The sequence below is a fragment of the Nicotiana tabacum genome, chromosome 4, assembly GCF_000715075.1.
Source record: "Nicotiana tabacum cultivar K326 chromosome 4, ASM71507v2, whole genome shotgun sequence".
NCBI lineage: Eukaryota > Viridiplantae > Streptophyta > Magnoliopsida > Solanales > Solanaceae > Nicotiana > Nicotiana tabacum.
In genome coordinates this window covers 67,806,450-67,824,756 of record NC_134083.1, presented here as the reverse complement: position 1 = coordinate 67,824,756, position 18,307 = coordinate 67,806,450, and the positions used below count along the sequence as shown (strand labels likewise).

At 37.3% G+C, this 18,307-nt stretch overlaps 1 protein-coding gene across 1 annotated transcript; it reads right to left on the bottom strand.

The window, feature by feature from the left end:
• Positions 1-16,198: 16,198 nt before the first annotated feature.
• On the bottom strand, positions 16,199-17,919 carry LOC107823243 (uncharacterized). Its single transcript, XM_016649868.2, has one exon. It carries the CDS (start codon positions 17,755-17,757, stop codon positions 16,396-16,398), a length of 1,362 nt encoding a protein of 453 aa, XP_016505354.1. The 5' UTR covers positions 17,758-17,919; the 3' UTR covers positions 16,199-16,395.
• Positions 17,920-18,307: the final 388 nt, after the last annotated feature.

Here is an 18,307-nt window from a genome sequence, read left to right as displayed (position 1 = left end):
TTTCCTTAACTATTAAATCCTTAAGGTATCGAAAATCCGACTAACTCTTCAAATTTTCAAAAAAATTGACAGAGTTTCCTCTATTTCTAGGCCTATCCAAAATTTTCACCTGTCGTTTGCAACCTATCATATCAAGCGTCCAACCAGTTCTTATTATCAAAAGATATCCACAACCATTGTTTCAACCATGCCTCATATCTACGAGTTATACTAACGCTTGTTATAGGCTTGGTGACTCGTCTTCCTTTACCACCTCGATCTATATCATCCTTGGATACTCTATCACAAAATATGGATATACGAACCCCTTTTTTTTTTTGGTCGACTCAAGATTATCTTTCCCCTCGTCAAATTTACTTGTTCCTATTCTTCTCGTCATCCAAAACTGGCGGCCATCACCGTGACTAGCTGTCCTCTGCCTCTAGCAATTTCAAACATATACCAACGCTATGTCTTTTCAAGGTGCCCTTATTATTATTTTATAACATAAATTTCTCGCATTTTCGATATCATTACGATAATATTCAACAATATTACATCTCTTCTTCCTTAAGACAAGTCATTAGCTCCTGGCTAGCAATTTCAATCTGTTGTTTCCCCATTCAAATTGTACACATTTCATTATATTTTCGACATAAGCCCTTATATTCGCATTAAAGGTCAATGACACTTTCATGGCTATTTCTGAAGTAATTAGTGTCATTACTTGAATCTCAAACTTTATGCTCATCACTTTTCCTCATTATTCTCGTCGAAAATTTGATAGAGACTGGAAATTTTTCTATTGCTTCAAGCTTTAACGCACGATCTAGAGTGAGAAGAAAGAATGAAACAATCCTACAATGTTCATATAGCCTTCCCGATATAAGTGTGGTGTACAACACACCGATAAGTAGAACTCTACTAGACACGATTCCATAGACTTCCTAGGACTCGAATTAGAACCTAGTGCTCTGATACTAAGTTTGTCACGACCCAAAACTACGTGACCACCGACACTTCAAGATCGGGGACTTGGTGTTGAGGAAAGTAACATTACATACTCGGAACTCGAACGAGGGGAAGATGGGACCAAATTGGGAAGGACCATATCGAGTCTTCAGAATTACTGGCAAAGGCTCGTACAAACGCGAAGCAGGAAACGGTGTGCAACTACCGAACAACTGAAACGTGACACACTTAAAACGGTACTGCTACTAAGGTATGAACTCAATTACTCTTTAACCATGTTATGAATCGGACTAACAATCGGACTATATTTGCAGGCAAACGGCCAAGGATAGATGTGGTTATTAGGTCTCATAGCATGCATTTCACTCTTTTTCCCTTGAACCGATTTTGTCCCAAAATTGGTTTTTCAGCAAGGTTTTTAACGAGGTAACAGTAAAACGTGCTAACTTAGACTCGAAGAACAGTCTCAAATCGGAGTCAATGATCGTTCACTTCATATGCTACCCCTACTTGAGGACTATCGAGCCCATGAGCTACCCCTACTCTGGGACTATCGAGCCCAAGGTATACCTCTACTCGGGGACTGTCGCTCGAAGAAAGTTCTAACAACCCGGGCTACCAAATCCCGGAGGCCCCAAACCTATTAGGCGGTGCCCAAATACAAAAGGCTACGGCTGCTCTAAAAGCAGCTCGGAGACGTCCGAAGCTCGTAATCAGAAAGTACGGCCTTTATAAGAACTCGAAACCTGCTAAAAGATTACCCTCGACAAAAGAATCGTCTAAAATCACTTAAGCATCTTGAAAACCTCTGGTCACACCGAGGTTTCAAAGCCTCGAGCAAACAAAGTTGTATCGAGGCCGGTCTCCATTTGAACCTCCGAAAAACGAACGCCCCACAACTACATTTGATTCTATGCTAAGGCATTAAAAACCATACATGAATAGAAATTATAAAAGGGTGCTCGAAAAGTAAAGACACAATATTGCCAGAAAGGGAAAATTTCATATATATGCCGAAATATATTTACAAAGGCCCAATAAACACGGCCTCAAAATAAAATAAGATAATATATATAAAATAAGATATATATATATATATATATATATATATATATATATATATATATATATATATATATATATATATATACACACACACACACAAAGGAAAAACAAAAACTGAAAAAGTACTAAGGCATCTACGCCTGGTCTTCATCGGGCCCCGACTCGTCGCCAGAACCGCCGGAGCCCTCGGCTCGTAGAGCTTCTTTGCCTCGGCCTCGAGCTTTTTGCTTCCTCGATCTCATCCGACAGGTTGAAACCTCGGGCATAGATCTCTTCGAGGGTCTCTCTACGGGATAGACGCTTCACATATTCAGTCTTCATCTTTAGGCGGGTCTCAGTTGCCTCCACATCGGCCTTGTATTGGACCACCATTTCTTCGGCATTGGCAGAGGTTGTGTCCAATTTGAACTTCATTGCCTCATATTCTCTACCGAGGTCATCCTGCTCTGTGACAGTGGAGCTCAAATGTGCTCGGAGATCATCATTCAGCTGAGAACATTTATCAGCTTTGTCCTTCGCCACCCGGAGTTGGTTCTCAATTGATGCCAGCTCCACCTTCGCGGTTTCCTTCTCCGAAGCCAGCAGGTCTATTTTGCCTTTCCATCTTCGGCCATGGCCTTGACCTCGTTCATCTCGGCTTGGAGCTGGTCGATCAGATCGATCTTCTGTTGGACCTGTGAGGTTGTGTTGTTAGTCACCACGACTAGCTCCTCATTTTTAGCTTCAATGACATTTACCTTTTCAACCAGGCCGGCATGATCCCGCTTCAGGGTTGAGGCTTCCTTTTGAGCCTTGTCCAGCTCGGCCTGGAGGTCTTTGATGGCCCCGCCCTGTTGCTCACTGAGAAGCTTGTACATGTTCTTATTCCGGACCTGCTCTTTGAGCACGAACTCGAGCTGGATGATTTCCAAGCGATACCGGAGAAAGCTCTCATGGTGAAGCACCGAGGCATGTAAAACAACGAAAACGGTAAGATACATCAAAACTTAAGTGGAATTCACAAGGGAGTGTAAAAGTATTGATGTCTTACCCGGTTCAGCACCTGCTGCGCCTCGTTGAAAATACTTGATGCGCCCACCTCGTTCATCTTTGCCTGGTCCTCCTCGGTCACAAAGCATCGGAGGTAGCTCGCTACGCCCAATGGGGTAGATAGAACCCGAGCACCCTCCGAGATCGTAAGAATGACTATTCTCTTACGGTCAGGGTCCACGCTCGGTGCGGGAAACTGCTTCACAAGTTTTGGGGTCGAACTCGGTCGACCAGCTCCCGATGGCACGTCCTTCTTCAGGATCTCCAGGTCACCCAACCTGGAAAAATCTTCCAACGTGGACATGTCATGCCATCTAAGAAGGAGTGGAGAGGGCTATCTGCACCCTGAACTCCTTTACTTGACTTTTTCTTACCCTCTTGGGCCTCTTCAAGCATAGACTCGGTATAAGAGGGTGTCTCGATGATATCGATAACACCGGTCGCCTCTTTCAGTATGGGAACGGTTTCTTGGGAGGTCATAACATCTGTCTCCACTTCGGCCTCTCAAATCGGAAGAGGATCGACCTCATGGCCCTTTCCCTCGGTCGTCTCCTACTCCCCGACAAGGGTCGATCCATGGGTGGCGAAGATGTCATCTTCTTGGGGCTCATCCCTAAGCCGGTGAAGGAAGTTAGAGTCCGGTACCTTAGACTTAGTATTCTTCTTGGGCTTACGATCCCGGGTAGCCGGCCTCTTTTTTATCTTCGCCTCGGGATTCGAGGAGCCCGAGGACTGTCTTTTCCTCTTCTTCTCCCCTGCGGAAGCCTCGGGTTATCCCGAAATGGAGGGATTGATGGGTAAGAACGCATCCCTGTATCCATCCAACGGCCTAAGTTCGGTCGTCTTAGGCAAACCTGCGAGGGAAAGGAAAAGAAGTCAGCATTATGTAACTTTGGGGGGGTAATAATAACTATTCACGGGAGAGCCTTACCATGAAAACGGGCCTCCCACCTGCCCTTCGAAAGCTTGTGCCACGCGCGCTCATAGTATGATATTTGCTTGAAGATTCCTTCGATCCAATCCTTGAGCCGGGGGACTGCGTTGGGAACCCAATCAAAAGCTGCACGATCAGATTTTCAGTTTTTACTCGAACAAAACGCCCCTGCCAACCTCGGTCTCGATCCTCGTCGATGCTCGAAAAGGGAGCCTTGCTGCCTTGGTGAACAAGCTTGATTAGTCCCCCTCAGAAAATTCGTGGACTGTACTGACGGAGTAGGTGGTCGGGGGTGAACCGAGGTGATTCTGTATTGCTCATAAAATGGCGTAGGAGGATCACGATCCTACAAAGGGACGGGTGGATTTGCCCGAGGAACGTACCTCTTTCAAAAGGCCAGGACTACTAGGTCTATCGGGCCCAGCGTGAAGGGTTAAGTATAAACACTTAAATTCCCCTCCACGTGGGTAGTAATATCGTCCTTAGGCCCGGGGACTACCATGTCCTTGCCTTCCAATTTACAGTCCTCTCGAACTATGGGAAAGGTATCTTCGGTAATGGAGCATATGTATCTCCATGCTCCTTCACCTCGGTCTTGTTTGGCGGAGGCCTTTTTTACCTTGAAGTCTTCCCCGATTGAACAACCCCGAGTATAAAGCTTTTCATATGGGGCTTTGAGGCCACCTCAGGAGCAGCCACCTCGACATTTGTGGCCGGGTGAGAAGATAAGGGAGCAGCCTGCTGAGGAACTAATTTGGAAATTTTAGCCATTGTGATCTGGGAATATATGAATATTTGAAGGAAAAGTACAAAGATTTGAAGGGAAAAGTATGAAGGTTTGAAGGAAAGGTATGATGATTTGAAGGTAGGATGAAGATCTGGGTTAGAAATTTAAGAACAAATATGAAGATTTGAAGGTCAGAGATGAAGATATGAAGGTTTGAAAAAGTTTATAGCCGCTAGAAAATTCGAAGGTAAAAGCTAGGATCGGAAAGTGAAAGAAGTACAAAATGTCGAAGCTTTTATAGGGAAAAATGTAATCAATACGCGACGTTTCACATTCGAAGTCAACCAACCGATGGCCGACACATATCCGAAGACAGAACGACGCGACTGATGGGATGTTTCGGCTTATTCGTCATCTCGGTTGTAACTTACGAAGGAAAGAGCCAGGGGTTCATCTATCGTTTCCCAGGCAAACCTACTCTTTCAGAAACGAGGGGACTATTTGTGTACGGGTGAAATCGGGATTAGCACACACCCCGATTTTCCGATGAATCAAACGAAGTAAGAGTATGAATATATGAGATCGAAATCGAAGCCGGGAACTCTTTGTATCAAGGCCCGAACGGGGTACTTGTCACCGGGCCTGACAAGACAACACTCCCGAGCTCAGAACGAGCTCCAAGACCTCAGAAAGCATGACAAACAACTGCACACGACCAACAGAGAGCCGTGATATCCGCACCCAATCGGATATCACGGCGCAGATCTCGCCCGATGTTGGTAGCAGATCAGTAATTGACGAGAAAGGAGGATTTTTTTTATCTTTTTTTAGAATTGTACTAGGGGTGAAACTCTCCTACTATATAAAGGGGAACCTTTTTATTCAATAAGACACATTGTAAGATGCAAAGCAAGAAATACAAGTTCATTTTCTTGCTTTCTAGCTATTGCAAAGTTCATATTTTATTGTTGTTCTTCATACACAATTGGCTCCGAGTTAAGGGTCCGATCGAGGGTAAAGCTTCTGTTTAGCTTAAATCCGAAACCGGCCATAACATCACAATTAGTTTGATTATTCATTCTATATTTTACTCGTTTATTTAACATTCTTGTTTATTTCTGTTGAATCAATCCACATATATTTAAAATTACGTATAAATTTAATTGTTATCCGTTTTAAGGGTAAACAATGTGCAGTAGTCAAAATTAGCATGTGGCTGTCACGAGTTTAATTAGCCAACTAAGGAAAAACGTATTAGCCTAATGATTTTTTTCTGTTCTGTTCTGCTGAGTCCACAGGGATAAGGTGGAGAGACTAACAGAAGTCTTAACTATTTTTGAGATATTTGGACCACGATCTCTCCCAGTTTTGTGCTCAACATTTTACAGTTTCAATTTCAATTGCTTTAACGGCTCCATTCCAGACCCCTTCGTACATTTTAGCATCTACAGTATCTAAGATCAAATTCTGAGGAAACGGAATGGATATCCTAACCAGTTTGGAATATCTGAAAATTGTGGATATTCAGAGCCATAATGTTGTTTCATACAAGTTTCTTTTTTTTTCTTCTTTTTCCTGTTAGAATATAGGGTACTAAGGTGTTTTTCCTCTTTTGCTAACTCAGTCTCACTGAGGTTTGAGATTAAAATGTGCTCTTCCATGACAATAGTCTTTTGAAAAGAAAGTGATTTCTCAAAAGATTCTCTTAGAAGTTTAAGGCCCCGTTTGTCCATAAATTATTTTTTTCAAAAGAAAGTTTCAAAATTGTGTTTGTCCATGAAATTTTACAAGTTTTTGAAAAATAAATTCGAAAATGAGTTTTTCAAAACCTAAAAAGTGGTTTTGATCGATTTTTCAAAATTTTCTCCACTCATAAAATTGTAATATTTTTTCAAGTGAAATGTATGTCCAAATATAATTTCAAATTCTAAATACATCATTAATAGGAGTACCCATGAATATAGTTCTATTTTTCAACTTAACTCCAAATATACTTTTTTTAAAATTATAAGTTTTATGTCCAAACGCCTTCTTAGACTCTAGAGATGTTGGGAATATATCAACTAGGGGTGGGCATAGCTTGGGCAAACACGAAATCCAAATCAAAATTCGATTTTTTGAATTTTTGGTTTGGATTTTCGGATTATGAATTGGATTTTGAATTTAATTTTTAAAATTTTTGGATTTCAGATTGAATATTGGATATTGGATTTGGTACTTCGAATTTTTGGATATCCGAAATTCTAAAATTTTTATACTTTATATTTAGTCAATTATCCACATGTCAATAGTAATAAGTTCAATACCCTATCCGATCCATTAGATATTATCTCATATATTCAATATTAATTACTAAGTTACTGTGAGAATACTTTCTACTTGGACATGGTTTTACTATTTCTATTTCTTATCGGCCGTATTAATATCTCTACTGTATTTTTTTATAATAATTTCATTACTTGAATACTTCAATTGGATAATTGCGGTGAGAATGAGTAACTTTTCAGGCAATTTAACGTGAGTACTCATTTGGATGTTCATTTTTGTAAAAAGAAGAAACTACTCAACTTATAAGCTTAAAATCAAAAATTTAAAATATTCAAACCGATTAATGCAAAACTGAATTTAAAAAATTCGATCCAATCCAAATTTATTTAGATTGAATTTGAATTATTATTTTTTCAATTCGAAAATTAAAAATTCAAAAAGAAATTTTCATATGCAATCCGAATTGTCCTAACGTACACGCTTATTATCAACTGAAAAAATAGTGCTGGTTTTAGTGGCACGCAACATTGAGAGTACCAATAAAGTTAGGTGTTAGATCTTAATTTGAAGAGCTGGCGGTGATCCATGTCAAATGCTGGACGAAACTGGAAAAATCACTAGCAAGGGGCTGATCCGTAACGACCATAATTGATATGGTAGTGTCAAAATATGTTTTTAAGATAGTGGCGTAACCAAAAATTCTACCGAGAGTGATCAAATTTTAAATAAGTTACTAATAATTTTTATTTATCGATGAATAATGTATTAAAATTTTTAGATCAAATTATACAAATATTTAATAAAACTATAATTTTATAAATCAAAATTAAAATAATAAAAAATAACATTAAAAATTTTACTAATAAAAGTAAGCATAAAATCAAAGAAAAGAGAGAATAAAGAGGATTTGTAGTTTTTACTTTGTAGTCGATTCAAAATCGAACTGTAATCGTTAATCGAACTGCAAAATTGGTTTATTGGCATATATATTAGTATTGAATTATCGGGGTAAGGGTTGGTAAACGGATTAAAATTTTATAATTAATGGCTTAACGATTTGAAGATAGATTATTCAATTTTCTTATCGGATAAATCGTTAAATCATTAAGAATTTTTATATTTACGCTTTGAACTCTTTCTTCCTCTTCGTAACCCATCATCATTTTCTTCTCGTTTCTGCCTACCACTCCGATGTTTTGCTCTATCTTTTTCTTCATTCTTTCTTTCTTTAAGTTAACAAATTATAAATATTTTACTACTGGTTCCTTTATATTTAAGATCTGCGATGAATCTTATTTTTCTTTGTAGATATAATTGAGAACTTAGAATATTTTGTACTAAGGCTAAGTCAGATAGACTCCCCGGGGCATGTGTGATCATTAACATTTCCTTCTGCTATGATTATTAGTTACATACAGTTACATAATAGTTGAGATATCAGGAATATAATAATTGGCATTCAATCAAATCGATTGAAGGAAATATTAGATAAATAAATTAGGACTTAAATTTTTCCTTATCTCTAGTTCTCTACGTTCTTTTTATTGTCTATTTAATTTAGCCGATAAACAATCCGATAATCACTACTTCGATATAATTCGCCCGATAGCTTATTGGTTGGCTAGCAGATTACTACATCTATAAACCCATAACCGATAAGCCATACCGTTAAGCGTAAATATCTGTCCGATAAGCATCCCTAGGTTGTAGCAAGAGCTTTTATTGAAGAAATTTTTATAGAGCTTGACTTTCAAAATTATAAAGTTTATTTAAGAAATAATTTTTAGTTAAAAAATATTAATATTTTATTTTTACACAAATTTTAAGTTTTAAGAGTTACTATTTTATTAGGAATTTCTACACAAATTTTAAAATTGAAAGTCATTTTATTAGGAGAACTTTTAGATGAAAAAAAATCAAATAGGCCATAACAACACGTCACTTTGAATACCTTAAATCGCTGAACTACCTCACTTAACTATATTAAGAGTATTCAAAATATAATATATAATCATATAAAATAATATTTAATTTATATACGCAGTTATAATTTTTCGGCGAAAGATGTACGCTTACCACTTGTGCTTGAAGATGAACGCACATTCTATGGCTATGTTCCTTGTTATAAGTGAATTTGTGAACGAAATGTGAATGCTAACTGTTCCGTCGCATTGAAAACCTGACGTAACATGTCACCTGACGTGTTGAATATAATAAAGGCTGAATACATAAGGGAGACACTTAAAGTTACTATGATTTTTAGATATTTGAACTTAGGGGTGTTCGTAACGAGCACGTAGGTTAGATGTACTTTGTTCTAATTAGGCACTTTTTGCTGAGTTGACACAAACCGTGAGTTTCACCCAATATAGGCGCGTGAAGAGCCCAAAAAATAAATTTTTTTATTTTTATTTTTTATTTCCTTCTTTTTCTTCTTCCTCTTCACCACCATTTCCACCATTGTCTCCTCCACTTTCATCATTGTTGTGCCTCCACCATTGATTTAGTTCGAAAGTTTGAACCAATAATCGTCCCTATTGATTAAAGCTGAAATGAGTCCGAGTTCTTCATTTCAAATCGAAACACCATTAATGGGGTCTTTAAAAAGTTTAAAGGTTTAAAATGGGTTACTTGATTTGATGAAAGTTTGAGAAATTAATGTTGGGGTTGTCTTGGGTTGTCGTGTGGAATCTTTAGCTGAAGTTATAATAAATTTGGAAGAGTTTCTCTTAAAAATTTGGATTAAAATCGTAGTTGGAACAAGAACACACATGAAGATAGTGAAGAATACCAAGAACACTAATTTCCAAAACACCAATGTCTCATTTTTTTTAAATGTGTTCTTTCCTGATTGGGTGTAAATTAAGTTTTTTTTTCTTTTTGAGAATGTTATTTTTTTTTGTTTATTAAATAGATTTAACATAGTTTTTCCTTTTTTTAAACTCAAAAAGATATATGTCCTCATTTTATTCGTCATTTACCACGTCAGCAACAAGTGTATTGCATATACTTTGTAGGTTTAGCTAATTGTCAAAAAAATATCTAATTGAAATAAAGTTCGTATAATGTACGTGCTCATTAGAAATACCCCTAAGTTCATATGTCTAAATAAAAAATCGTATAAACTTTAAGTGTCTTCACATGTATTTGGGCTAACTTAATGATGGATGCCATGCTTGCCTGCTATGGGTGTGGTCCTATGTTTCTTATGCAGTTTTTGGCACGCAAAATTAATACAGAGATGAAAATTTATGACGAAATGCTAAGGAAGCAGTAGGAAATTGACCCATTTTGGCCCGACTCTGACCCAGGATAATTTTCTCCCAATCGAATCTCAACTCCGTTATCAAAGAGCCCGTTTGGATATAAAAAAATTTAATTTTTTTTCGAAATCAATGTTTGACCATAAAATTTTTAATTTTCACTTGAATTTTAAAATTTCAAAAATTTAAAAAACTTTAAAAAACTTTTTTTCAAAATTTTTAATCAAATTACTCACAAAACTTCAAAAACAACCTTAAATAATATTTATGTCCAAACACAACTCTAATTTTCAAATATCATTTTCACTTTAAATTTTTTTTTTACTTTTTTTTGGAAATTTTATAATTCTTATGTCCAAACGCCCACTAAATCACTACTTTCTCCTAACATTATTGGACTTATATAGATGTATTCCTGCAGTACATTTATCATACTTCAAGGAAATCTAGTATTTCACTTCGGGCATGCCATTAAATTTGTTCACATTTTTTACTTACACACTCTATCTTAAGTTTATTCTATTTGAACACTCCAACCAATATTCTACTGTATCATTTAGACATAATATGCTGATATAGCAAGATAAATATTTCTCACATTTTTTAAACGCGTGAAATCATCCGGAAAAATAAATTCCGCTCGAAAAATGTATAGCTTCTGCCGGAAAATTTTCCGGTCACCTTCTTAGCCCAAATTTTATTTGTTCACACCATTGCTACCATATCCTCCTTTAGATCTGGACACACCATCATCACATTTTAATCTGGCCACAATCATAAACTTCTCATTTTTCTTCTAAATTTTAAGATTTGGTTGGCCGGTGCAATTCTGGCCGTAAAAGTTGCAACGTTGTAGCTGCCTACCTCATCTGTTCCGTTTGTCTTCAACCATGGGAGGGACCATGGGATGTCACAAACTAGAACTGTGACAAGAGCCCCCTCATTGTCAATCGTCGGGCGAAACTTTATTTTTTTCCGACGAAGTTTCATTTTATCCCAACAGTTAATTTTGTGACTTGAATCTTAACCTTAATCAGATCCGGCTAGATCCGAGTGGATCTGACCAGAAATAACAAGTTTGGCGACCCTTATGCATTAGCGTCTTCTTCTCCTCGTTTTTTCTTTTTAATTTTGTCTACATGTTATAGATCTAAAAACTTATGGTGAAACTCCATCATTTTTTAATCCGATCCGAATTTTATTTCTGGCGACTTTGTGGTTTGTCCGGAGTTTCTTTTTTAGGAAAACTTCATGCTTTTGTTCGTTCATTGTTATGATTGAGTTTTCTTATTCTTTGCTGTCCGAATTTGTTGATTTGTTTGCCAATGATTTTATTGGTATTCTATCCATGTTGTTCTGTTTGTTTGCTGCTGCAATTTGGAAGAAGAGTTGGCTGGACAATAATTTTTTCAGTGAGGAGGGGTCATTGGGGAGGATGACGAGGCATGGGGTTAAGTTAAATCCACGTGTCTTTTATCTTATTCGTCATTCCAGCCTGTGAATTACACGTATTTTTTGTGTTTGGTTGCATTTTGTGTCTAAATGTCACGTTAAAGACCTTGTTAAGGTGGCCAAATGAAATACAGTTAAGATAAAGTGTTAAAGTGAAAAGGAATGACAAGTTTATTGACCTGTATTCTGCCTAAATACAAACACAGAAAGGGACACGACCTAGAAAACTTGTGTATTCTAGAGAGCCAGGAAAAAAAAAAAGATTTACCGTAGCCAGACATTGGTCTTGGAACCTCTAGAGTTTATGTTCAAAATATGCTAGACGTGAATTAATTTCACAGCCATTCATATACAGATATGCATTGCACTTTCTAGCCAAATTTTGCTCAGCTTATCCAATGTGGATTTGCAATAATAATAATAAGATAAAGAAAGAAAAAGAACTTCCATGTACCCAGGGATGTTGACAGTCTCTTTGTTTCTTTGTAAGAAAGCACTTCACAGAAACATTCCATCTCTTTCTCTCTCCTCTTTCTATTTTGCTTTTGCTCTTTATTTCAGAAAAGGATGTCGTGCTACAATATTTTCCTACATATCATGTGCTATTTCCCTCTTCTACTACGCCTTATATCCACGAGAATCCAAATAATTCCAACTCATACTTAACATCAAACTAGCGATTGAATGGAGCAGATATGAAACACACTCAATGGATTATTGGAGTAATTATTAAATTAAAAGGGGGGGAAAGGGGAAGAGAACAGGGGATAACCACAAACTATTAAAATCATGTATGCGTTCTCTCGCATCAGTAATGCACATGAAAGGCAAATAAATCGCGACGGGGGTAATCCAGTTAATTAGTTTGCCAACAGAACTAGACACTTGAGATATGGATTGCATCATTAGCAAAAGATTAATCAGAACTATTGCCAGTCATATAGCAGGATGGTTATCTATTATAGCAGTAAGTTCTTGGATAGCTAGCAAAACACATGGACTTTTAACAACAGAAGTATATGGACAGAAGCAGAAATGATCTAAAGTTCAAGAAATAAAGTGTGGTCACAGCTTCATTTAAAGCTAGTGGAATAAGTAACATGAGCTAGCAGGTATTTAACTAACAAAATGTATGGATAGCAGCAGAAATCATCAAAATTACATGAAAAATAGTGCGGTCTCGGCTTCATACAAAGCTATTTGAGTAACATGAGCAGACTGAACCTGATGTTTTCCTGCTACATTGTCATTAGCTGACATTTGAACCTTGCTACCTTCATTTGTGGTAGATAAATATAGACTTTAGAAATAAATTGATAACAGAAATGATACTATCCATATTTTTATCCTTGTTCTTAAGCTGCACTGAGAACATCTTGAAGTGCTGCCAGTAATAACTAGCATTAAGCAATACCTAATAAATTTCTTTTTAATAATTAAGCAATTCTAATGAGTAAGAAACATTACTATGATATTTATCGCATGTGGAGGCCAATGTTGCACGGAACATACTTGAATTAGGAAAAAACAACATAGAACATACTCAATCTGCCCCTTCTTTCAACTTCTTGCAATCTAATTCTATTCCTAATAGATTACAAAAGTACCTTTAAAATTGAAAATTGTGAAATGTTCTCTTATCCTCCTGCAAAATGAAAGGAGGATTACACTGCACATTGTCTGGATGATATGATAAAGATATACATACAAATATAGAAAGGGCCACAACCTACATATATGTGTATTCTATGCCACACAAAAAAAAGTTAATCTTCCCTAGCCAAATATTGATCCTGGTCCCCTCGACATTTATGTTCATTTGTGTCGGACAATGTCTAAATTCATAGCCATCCATCTTAGGTCTGGATCACAGAATGAAGCCAGATTTCCCACAAGCTTATCCATTGTGAGCTTACAATAAGATAATGACAGATAAAGAATCAATTTTACACGTTTACCCAAAAGGTGGGACATTGTCATTCTCTCTGTTTCTTTGCAAGCAAGTGCTCCCAAGAAGCACTCCATCTCCCTCTCATTTCTAATTTTCTCTGCCCTTCATTCCATAAAAGGACGTGGTGCTTCAATATTTTCATATATCTCTTTTACAACAATTAAGATCCGCAAGAATCAAAATAGCTCCTATTCATCATTGTATACTTAGCATCAAACTAGTAACTGAATCAGCAGAATCTAACCACAAGCCCGAGAATTACCCATCTCAATGGACTTTCCAGCAATCACTAAGCAACAACAACAACAACCCAGTATAATCCCACTAGTGGGGTCTGGGAAGGATAGTGTGTACGCAGACCTTACCCCTACCCTGGGGTAGAGAGGCTGTTTCCGATAAACCCTCGGCTCCCTCCCTCCAAGAACTCCCCACCTTGTTCTTGGGGTGACTCGAACTCATAACCTGTTGGTTGGAAGTGGAGGGTGCTTACCACTAGAGTAACCCACTCTTGTCCAATCACTAAGCAAGTAAAATTAAAAAAAGATTAAAAGGAAAAGAGTCTGATAGCATGTCATTAAATTGAGCAAGCTAATATTTCCAGAGTACCAAAGGGTAAAAGGGAAAAAAGAAGCAGGGAATGAACATAGACAGCATGCAACTTTCTGGTATTCCACTAACAGTTAAAAATTATGCACCTGAAGGTCCTATTTATCTGTCTTCTGATATCCTCACAGTCACCTAAGGAACATATATGAGGACAGATAATCTAGGGAATAAGTTTCCCAACAATAACACAACTAAACAATAAGATATATAGATTGCACCATAGCAAAATAAATCATAATTAATCATTCTTAGGCATAGATTTAAATTGTGTGCAGACAAGGCTTGATCTCATAGCAGTGAAGAAGTACGGATGTCTACTCTAACATCAGGTACTTGCATAGCCAGAAAACCAGTGGTGCTACTAACAAGCAAACTATGAACAGCACACAGAGACCACAGAAAATTCAAGAATGTAGTGTGGTCACAGCTTCACATAAAGCTACTGGAATAAGTAAGGTGAGCAAGCTGAACCTGATGCTTTTCTGCAATCCTGTTACTCTGTCTTTGGCTCAAACAGTGAACATCATTTGTGGCACATTAAGTTGGCTTTCTAAAAATAAAGTGATAACAGGAATGAGACTTGCCAACCCTTATCCTTGCTCTTTCAGTGCCAGCAATAACTCCTGTTATACACCCCCCCCCCCCACCCCCCCCCCCTTTTTTTTTTTCCTTGATAAGGAATATCTAACGAATTATTGTAAGCAATATCTAAAGAGTAAGAAACATTAAGGTGGTATTCATCGCTTGTAATCTATAATAGTGCATGGAACATACTTGAAGTACCAAAAACAACACAGAACCATACCCCATCTGCCCCTTCGTACAACTCCTTGAAACAAATTCAACTTCTAATAGATAGAAAAAGTACCTATGAATTTGAAAATTTTCAGAGCTATATCCTCTGTAAAACAGACCCAACTGTCTAATATCAAGATTATGAACTGGTATTAACTTCACTCTAATGATAACTTAAAGAAGCATCCATGAAGTAATGAACTATTTATTTTTACTAATTTTTTACTTGGTATCATTGTGCATCTTTTAGTCGCATTAGATTATAAAGTGCTAGCTTCTCATTTTCAGGAGTCATATGCACAAGTCAAAAGATTACTTGAGTAATGGCAGCAACTTCATCTGAAGTTCTACAAAACAACTTAACTTAATTGTTCAATAGGCAAAATTTCAGTTCCTCATAGACATACTGATTGCCAATATCCCACAAGGCAAAGGCAGATTCACATAATTCTTTTCCTACTCCAAGAAAATCTTTTTATATTCACAGATCGATTTTTTTTATAGGTATCACAAATCAGAATTCCTTGCAAAGGTATAATTTACTGCAGAAGTAGTGTACAAAGGCCATACCAACTATTTTTGGAATATTTGCATGAGATGAGCGACATAACCATACATACACATACAAGAAGCATGCCTTGCATATTGTACAAGATACAAATGAATCTTTCTCTGCAAACTATAAATCATCAGATAACAGTCTCTGATTACTATTTTTAATCAGTAAGACAGTATTTTATAAATAGAACCAGGCCCATACACCAAGATGGTGATTGGCAAATACAGGAATGGGGGCAGTTCCCTGCGCAAAAACAAAAGAAGGGAAAAACCTCACAAATAGTCTTTGATTATGCTGGACATTCTTATTCATTAATGCAGATCTAAAAGTACACGCACATAAAGCATGCACATATTAAGGCAAGGTCACAAGTTCGGGGTCAAACATCATGCACTGTTACCTCAAAGGATCTTATATTTGATCATTTCAGCAATATTTTTCATTCTTTCCACATGAGGTATAGAACCTTGAACTGAGAGTAGGGCATAGCATCTATTGGTTTGTAATACACAGCACTTCCAAGTAATTTATGCTATCTTCAAATAACTAATGCAATCTAGTTTAAATACATAATGTGCTCTTTTCAGACATCATAAGGTGAAAACAAGGAGAAACAAAATTATATTCCATAAAAATTTCTGAAGTCTATCACAAATTGCAACTCGAAAGTGGAAGGTTATATTTTGGGGCAAAAAATGAAAAAGAAGAACAGTTGAAGTGTATTGTTACAATGTGGCATTCTTGTCAAAAAGCTCATAAAATCAGAGACCTTGGCTGCCTAAAGTAAACAAAAGATCAAGAGACATACAAGATTCCCTGTCTAAATAGAGCAAGAGTTGCTGAAGTATATGTGGTCCAAACAAAGAGAACCCACCAGGCCATAAACAAAGCCACCTCTTTGTCCAGCAGTGAGCAAGGAAATAAGCTACATATCCCTTGGAAATCTGTAAACAAGTCGCCACCAACTTGAGACAAGCCAAGGAAGAGAAGTACCATCGATGCAGGCACAAAAAATTGCAGAACCACTAAGCACACAAAGTGATTGTGCAGAAACACCTTGGCCCTACTATAACCCAAGTCAGGAACTTTGCTAGCGTGCAGTCTCTGGTACCAGCACAATACCGCTTCGTTCAAGTACATCTGCACATTTGATCGCAGAGATACAATCTGCAGAAGGCCCGAAACCAACAAACACCAGCGCCTAAAGCTACTGAATTCTGACTGTTTCATACCCACATTTCCAACCAAATCCCTAACATGTCCAACTCTTGCATTTTGATCAATAAGTAGGTCAGCAAAGGGTTTCACCCAAAGCAATGAGGTTAAAACCATGAACAAATAGTTAGCATGTAGAAGCAATCGCGCAAACCATCCGCAAGAAATAATGGATAAATTGCAGCGTAGCTGATCAGTTCCAAGCCAAAAGGCATGAGCAATCCTCACAGCTGGCATATACAAAAACCAAGAAATGCAGCCCATTAAAACTGCAATAAACAACTTCTCAAACCCATGGAGTGCTTCAAAATGAACATCAAAAACCCATTTAGGAACTGCCCCATGTACAAATGCAAGCGCCACAATAAAACCCAAAAAGCCTAAAACAACACTCAAGTGCTTCTCAGACAGCTTAGATGCAGACTTTTCAAAAAAAATCCGAAAGATCAAAACAAAAACCCTACAAACACCCAAAAATCCTAACAAAATGGGAATGAAAGAACCGTTCTTTAACACACCAGATTCCTCAGATTTCGCCAAGAATCGATGAAGCAACAAGCAAGAAAGAGAAACAATAACAGAATCGAAAGCCCCACAAAAATCATTGAAATATATCCTTGTATGAAGGTGACTGTCATTAAGCTTTAACCTAAAGATCTGAGCTTTGTTTTCATCAAACTCAAATCTTTCCTTGGATTTTTTTCTGGGTTTGAGTTCAGAATTATCATTAGTACTACCTGGCCTACGAATTGCTGCCCGAATACCATTGGAAGATGGGTTAGTGGGGGCAACATCATCTGGGTGTACGTAAGTGAAAAGGCCTGAGAGGAAAAGTGCGGGGATCTTAATGAAGTGGAGTAAGAGACTGAGGGAGAGAGCGAGGGTTGATTGGAGAAAGAGATTGCTGGATAAAAGTAGCAGTAAAGACGATGAATTGGGCATGATCAGCTCTCGGGACTGGAGTTTTGGAACGACGCCAGTGAATCTTGAATGTAAGAGGAAGATGGAGATCTCAAACGAACAGAGCTATTGTATTCGGGTCGACAAGGTGGTTCTTTTGGATCTTGGACTTGCCTCGTTTTGGACTCCACGTTATGGACCCATGCAACATAAACTGTCCCATTTGTCTTTGGGTCATGTTAACTATCTTTGGCATTTTCATATACACCCACTTTTCGGGTCACCACTGAAATTATATCCGTTTTACATAAAATATTACAAAGTATATCCGTTCGAATCTAAAGTAGTTCAATATCTTCGATGTAACTTCAGAAATCAAATATGAAATTTTTCTATTTAAATACAATTTCAGAAATCAAATCTGAAATTCTTTTATCTTTCAAATGCAACTTCAGAAATTCGAATCTTAAGTAGATCAATCTATTGAATGCAACTTCAGATTTCGAATCTTAAGTTCTGAAACATAAACTTGTTGTTTGAATTTCAACAATCCAATACACGATTCAATGCCCAAATCTACCCCAAAATCATG

Excerpts from the sequence above, each read along its gene's own strand:
- LOC107823243 (XM_016649868.2), bottom strand. The coding sequence starts at position 17,757 with ATGCCCAATTCATCGTCTTTACTGCTACTTTTATCCAGCAATCTCTTT.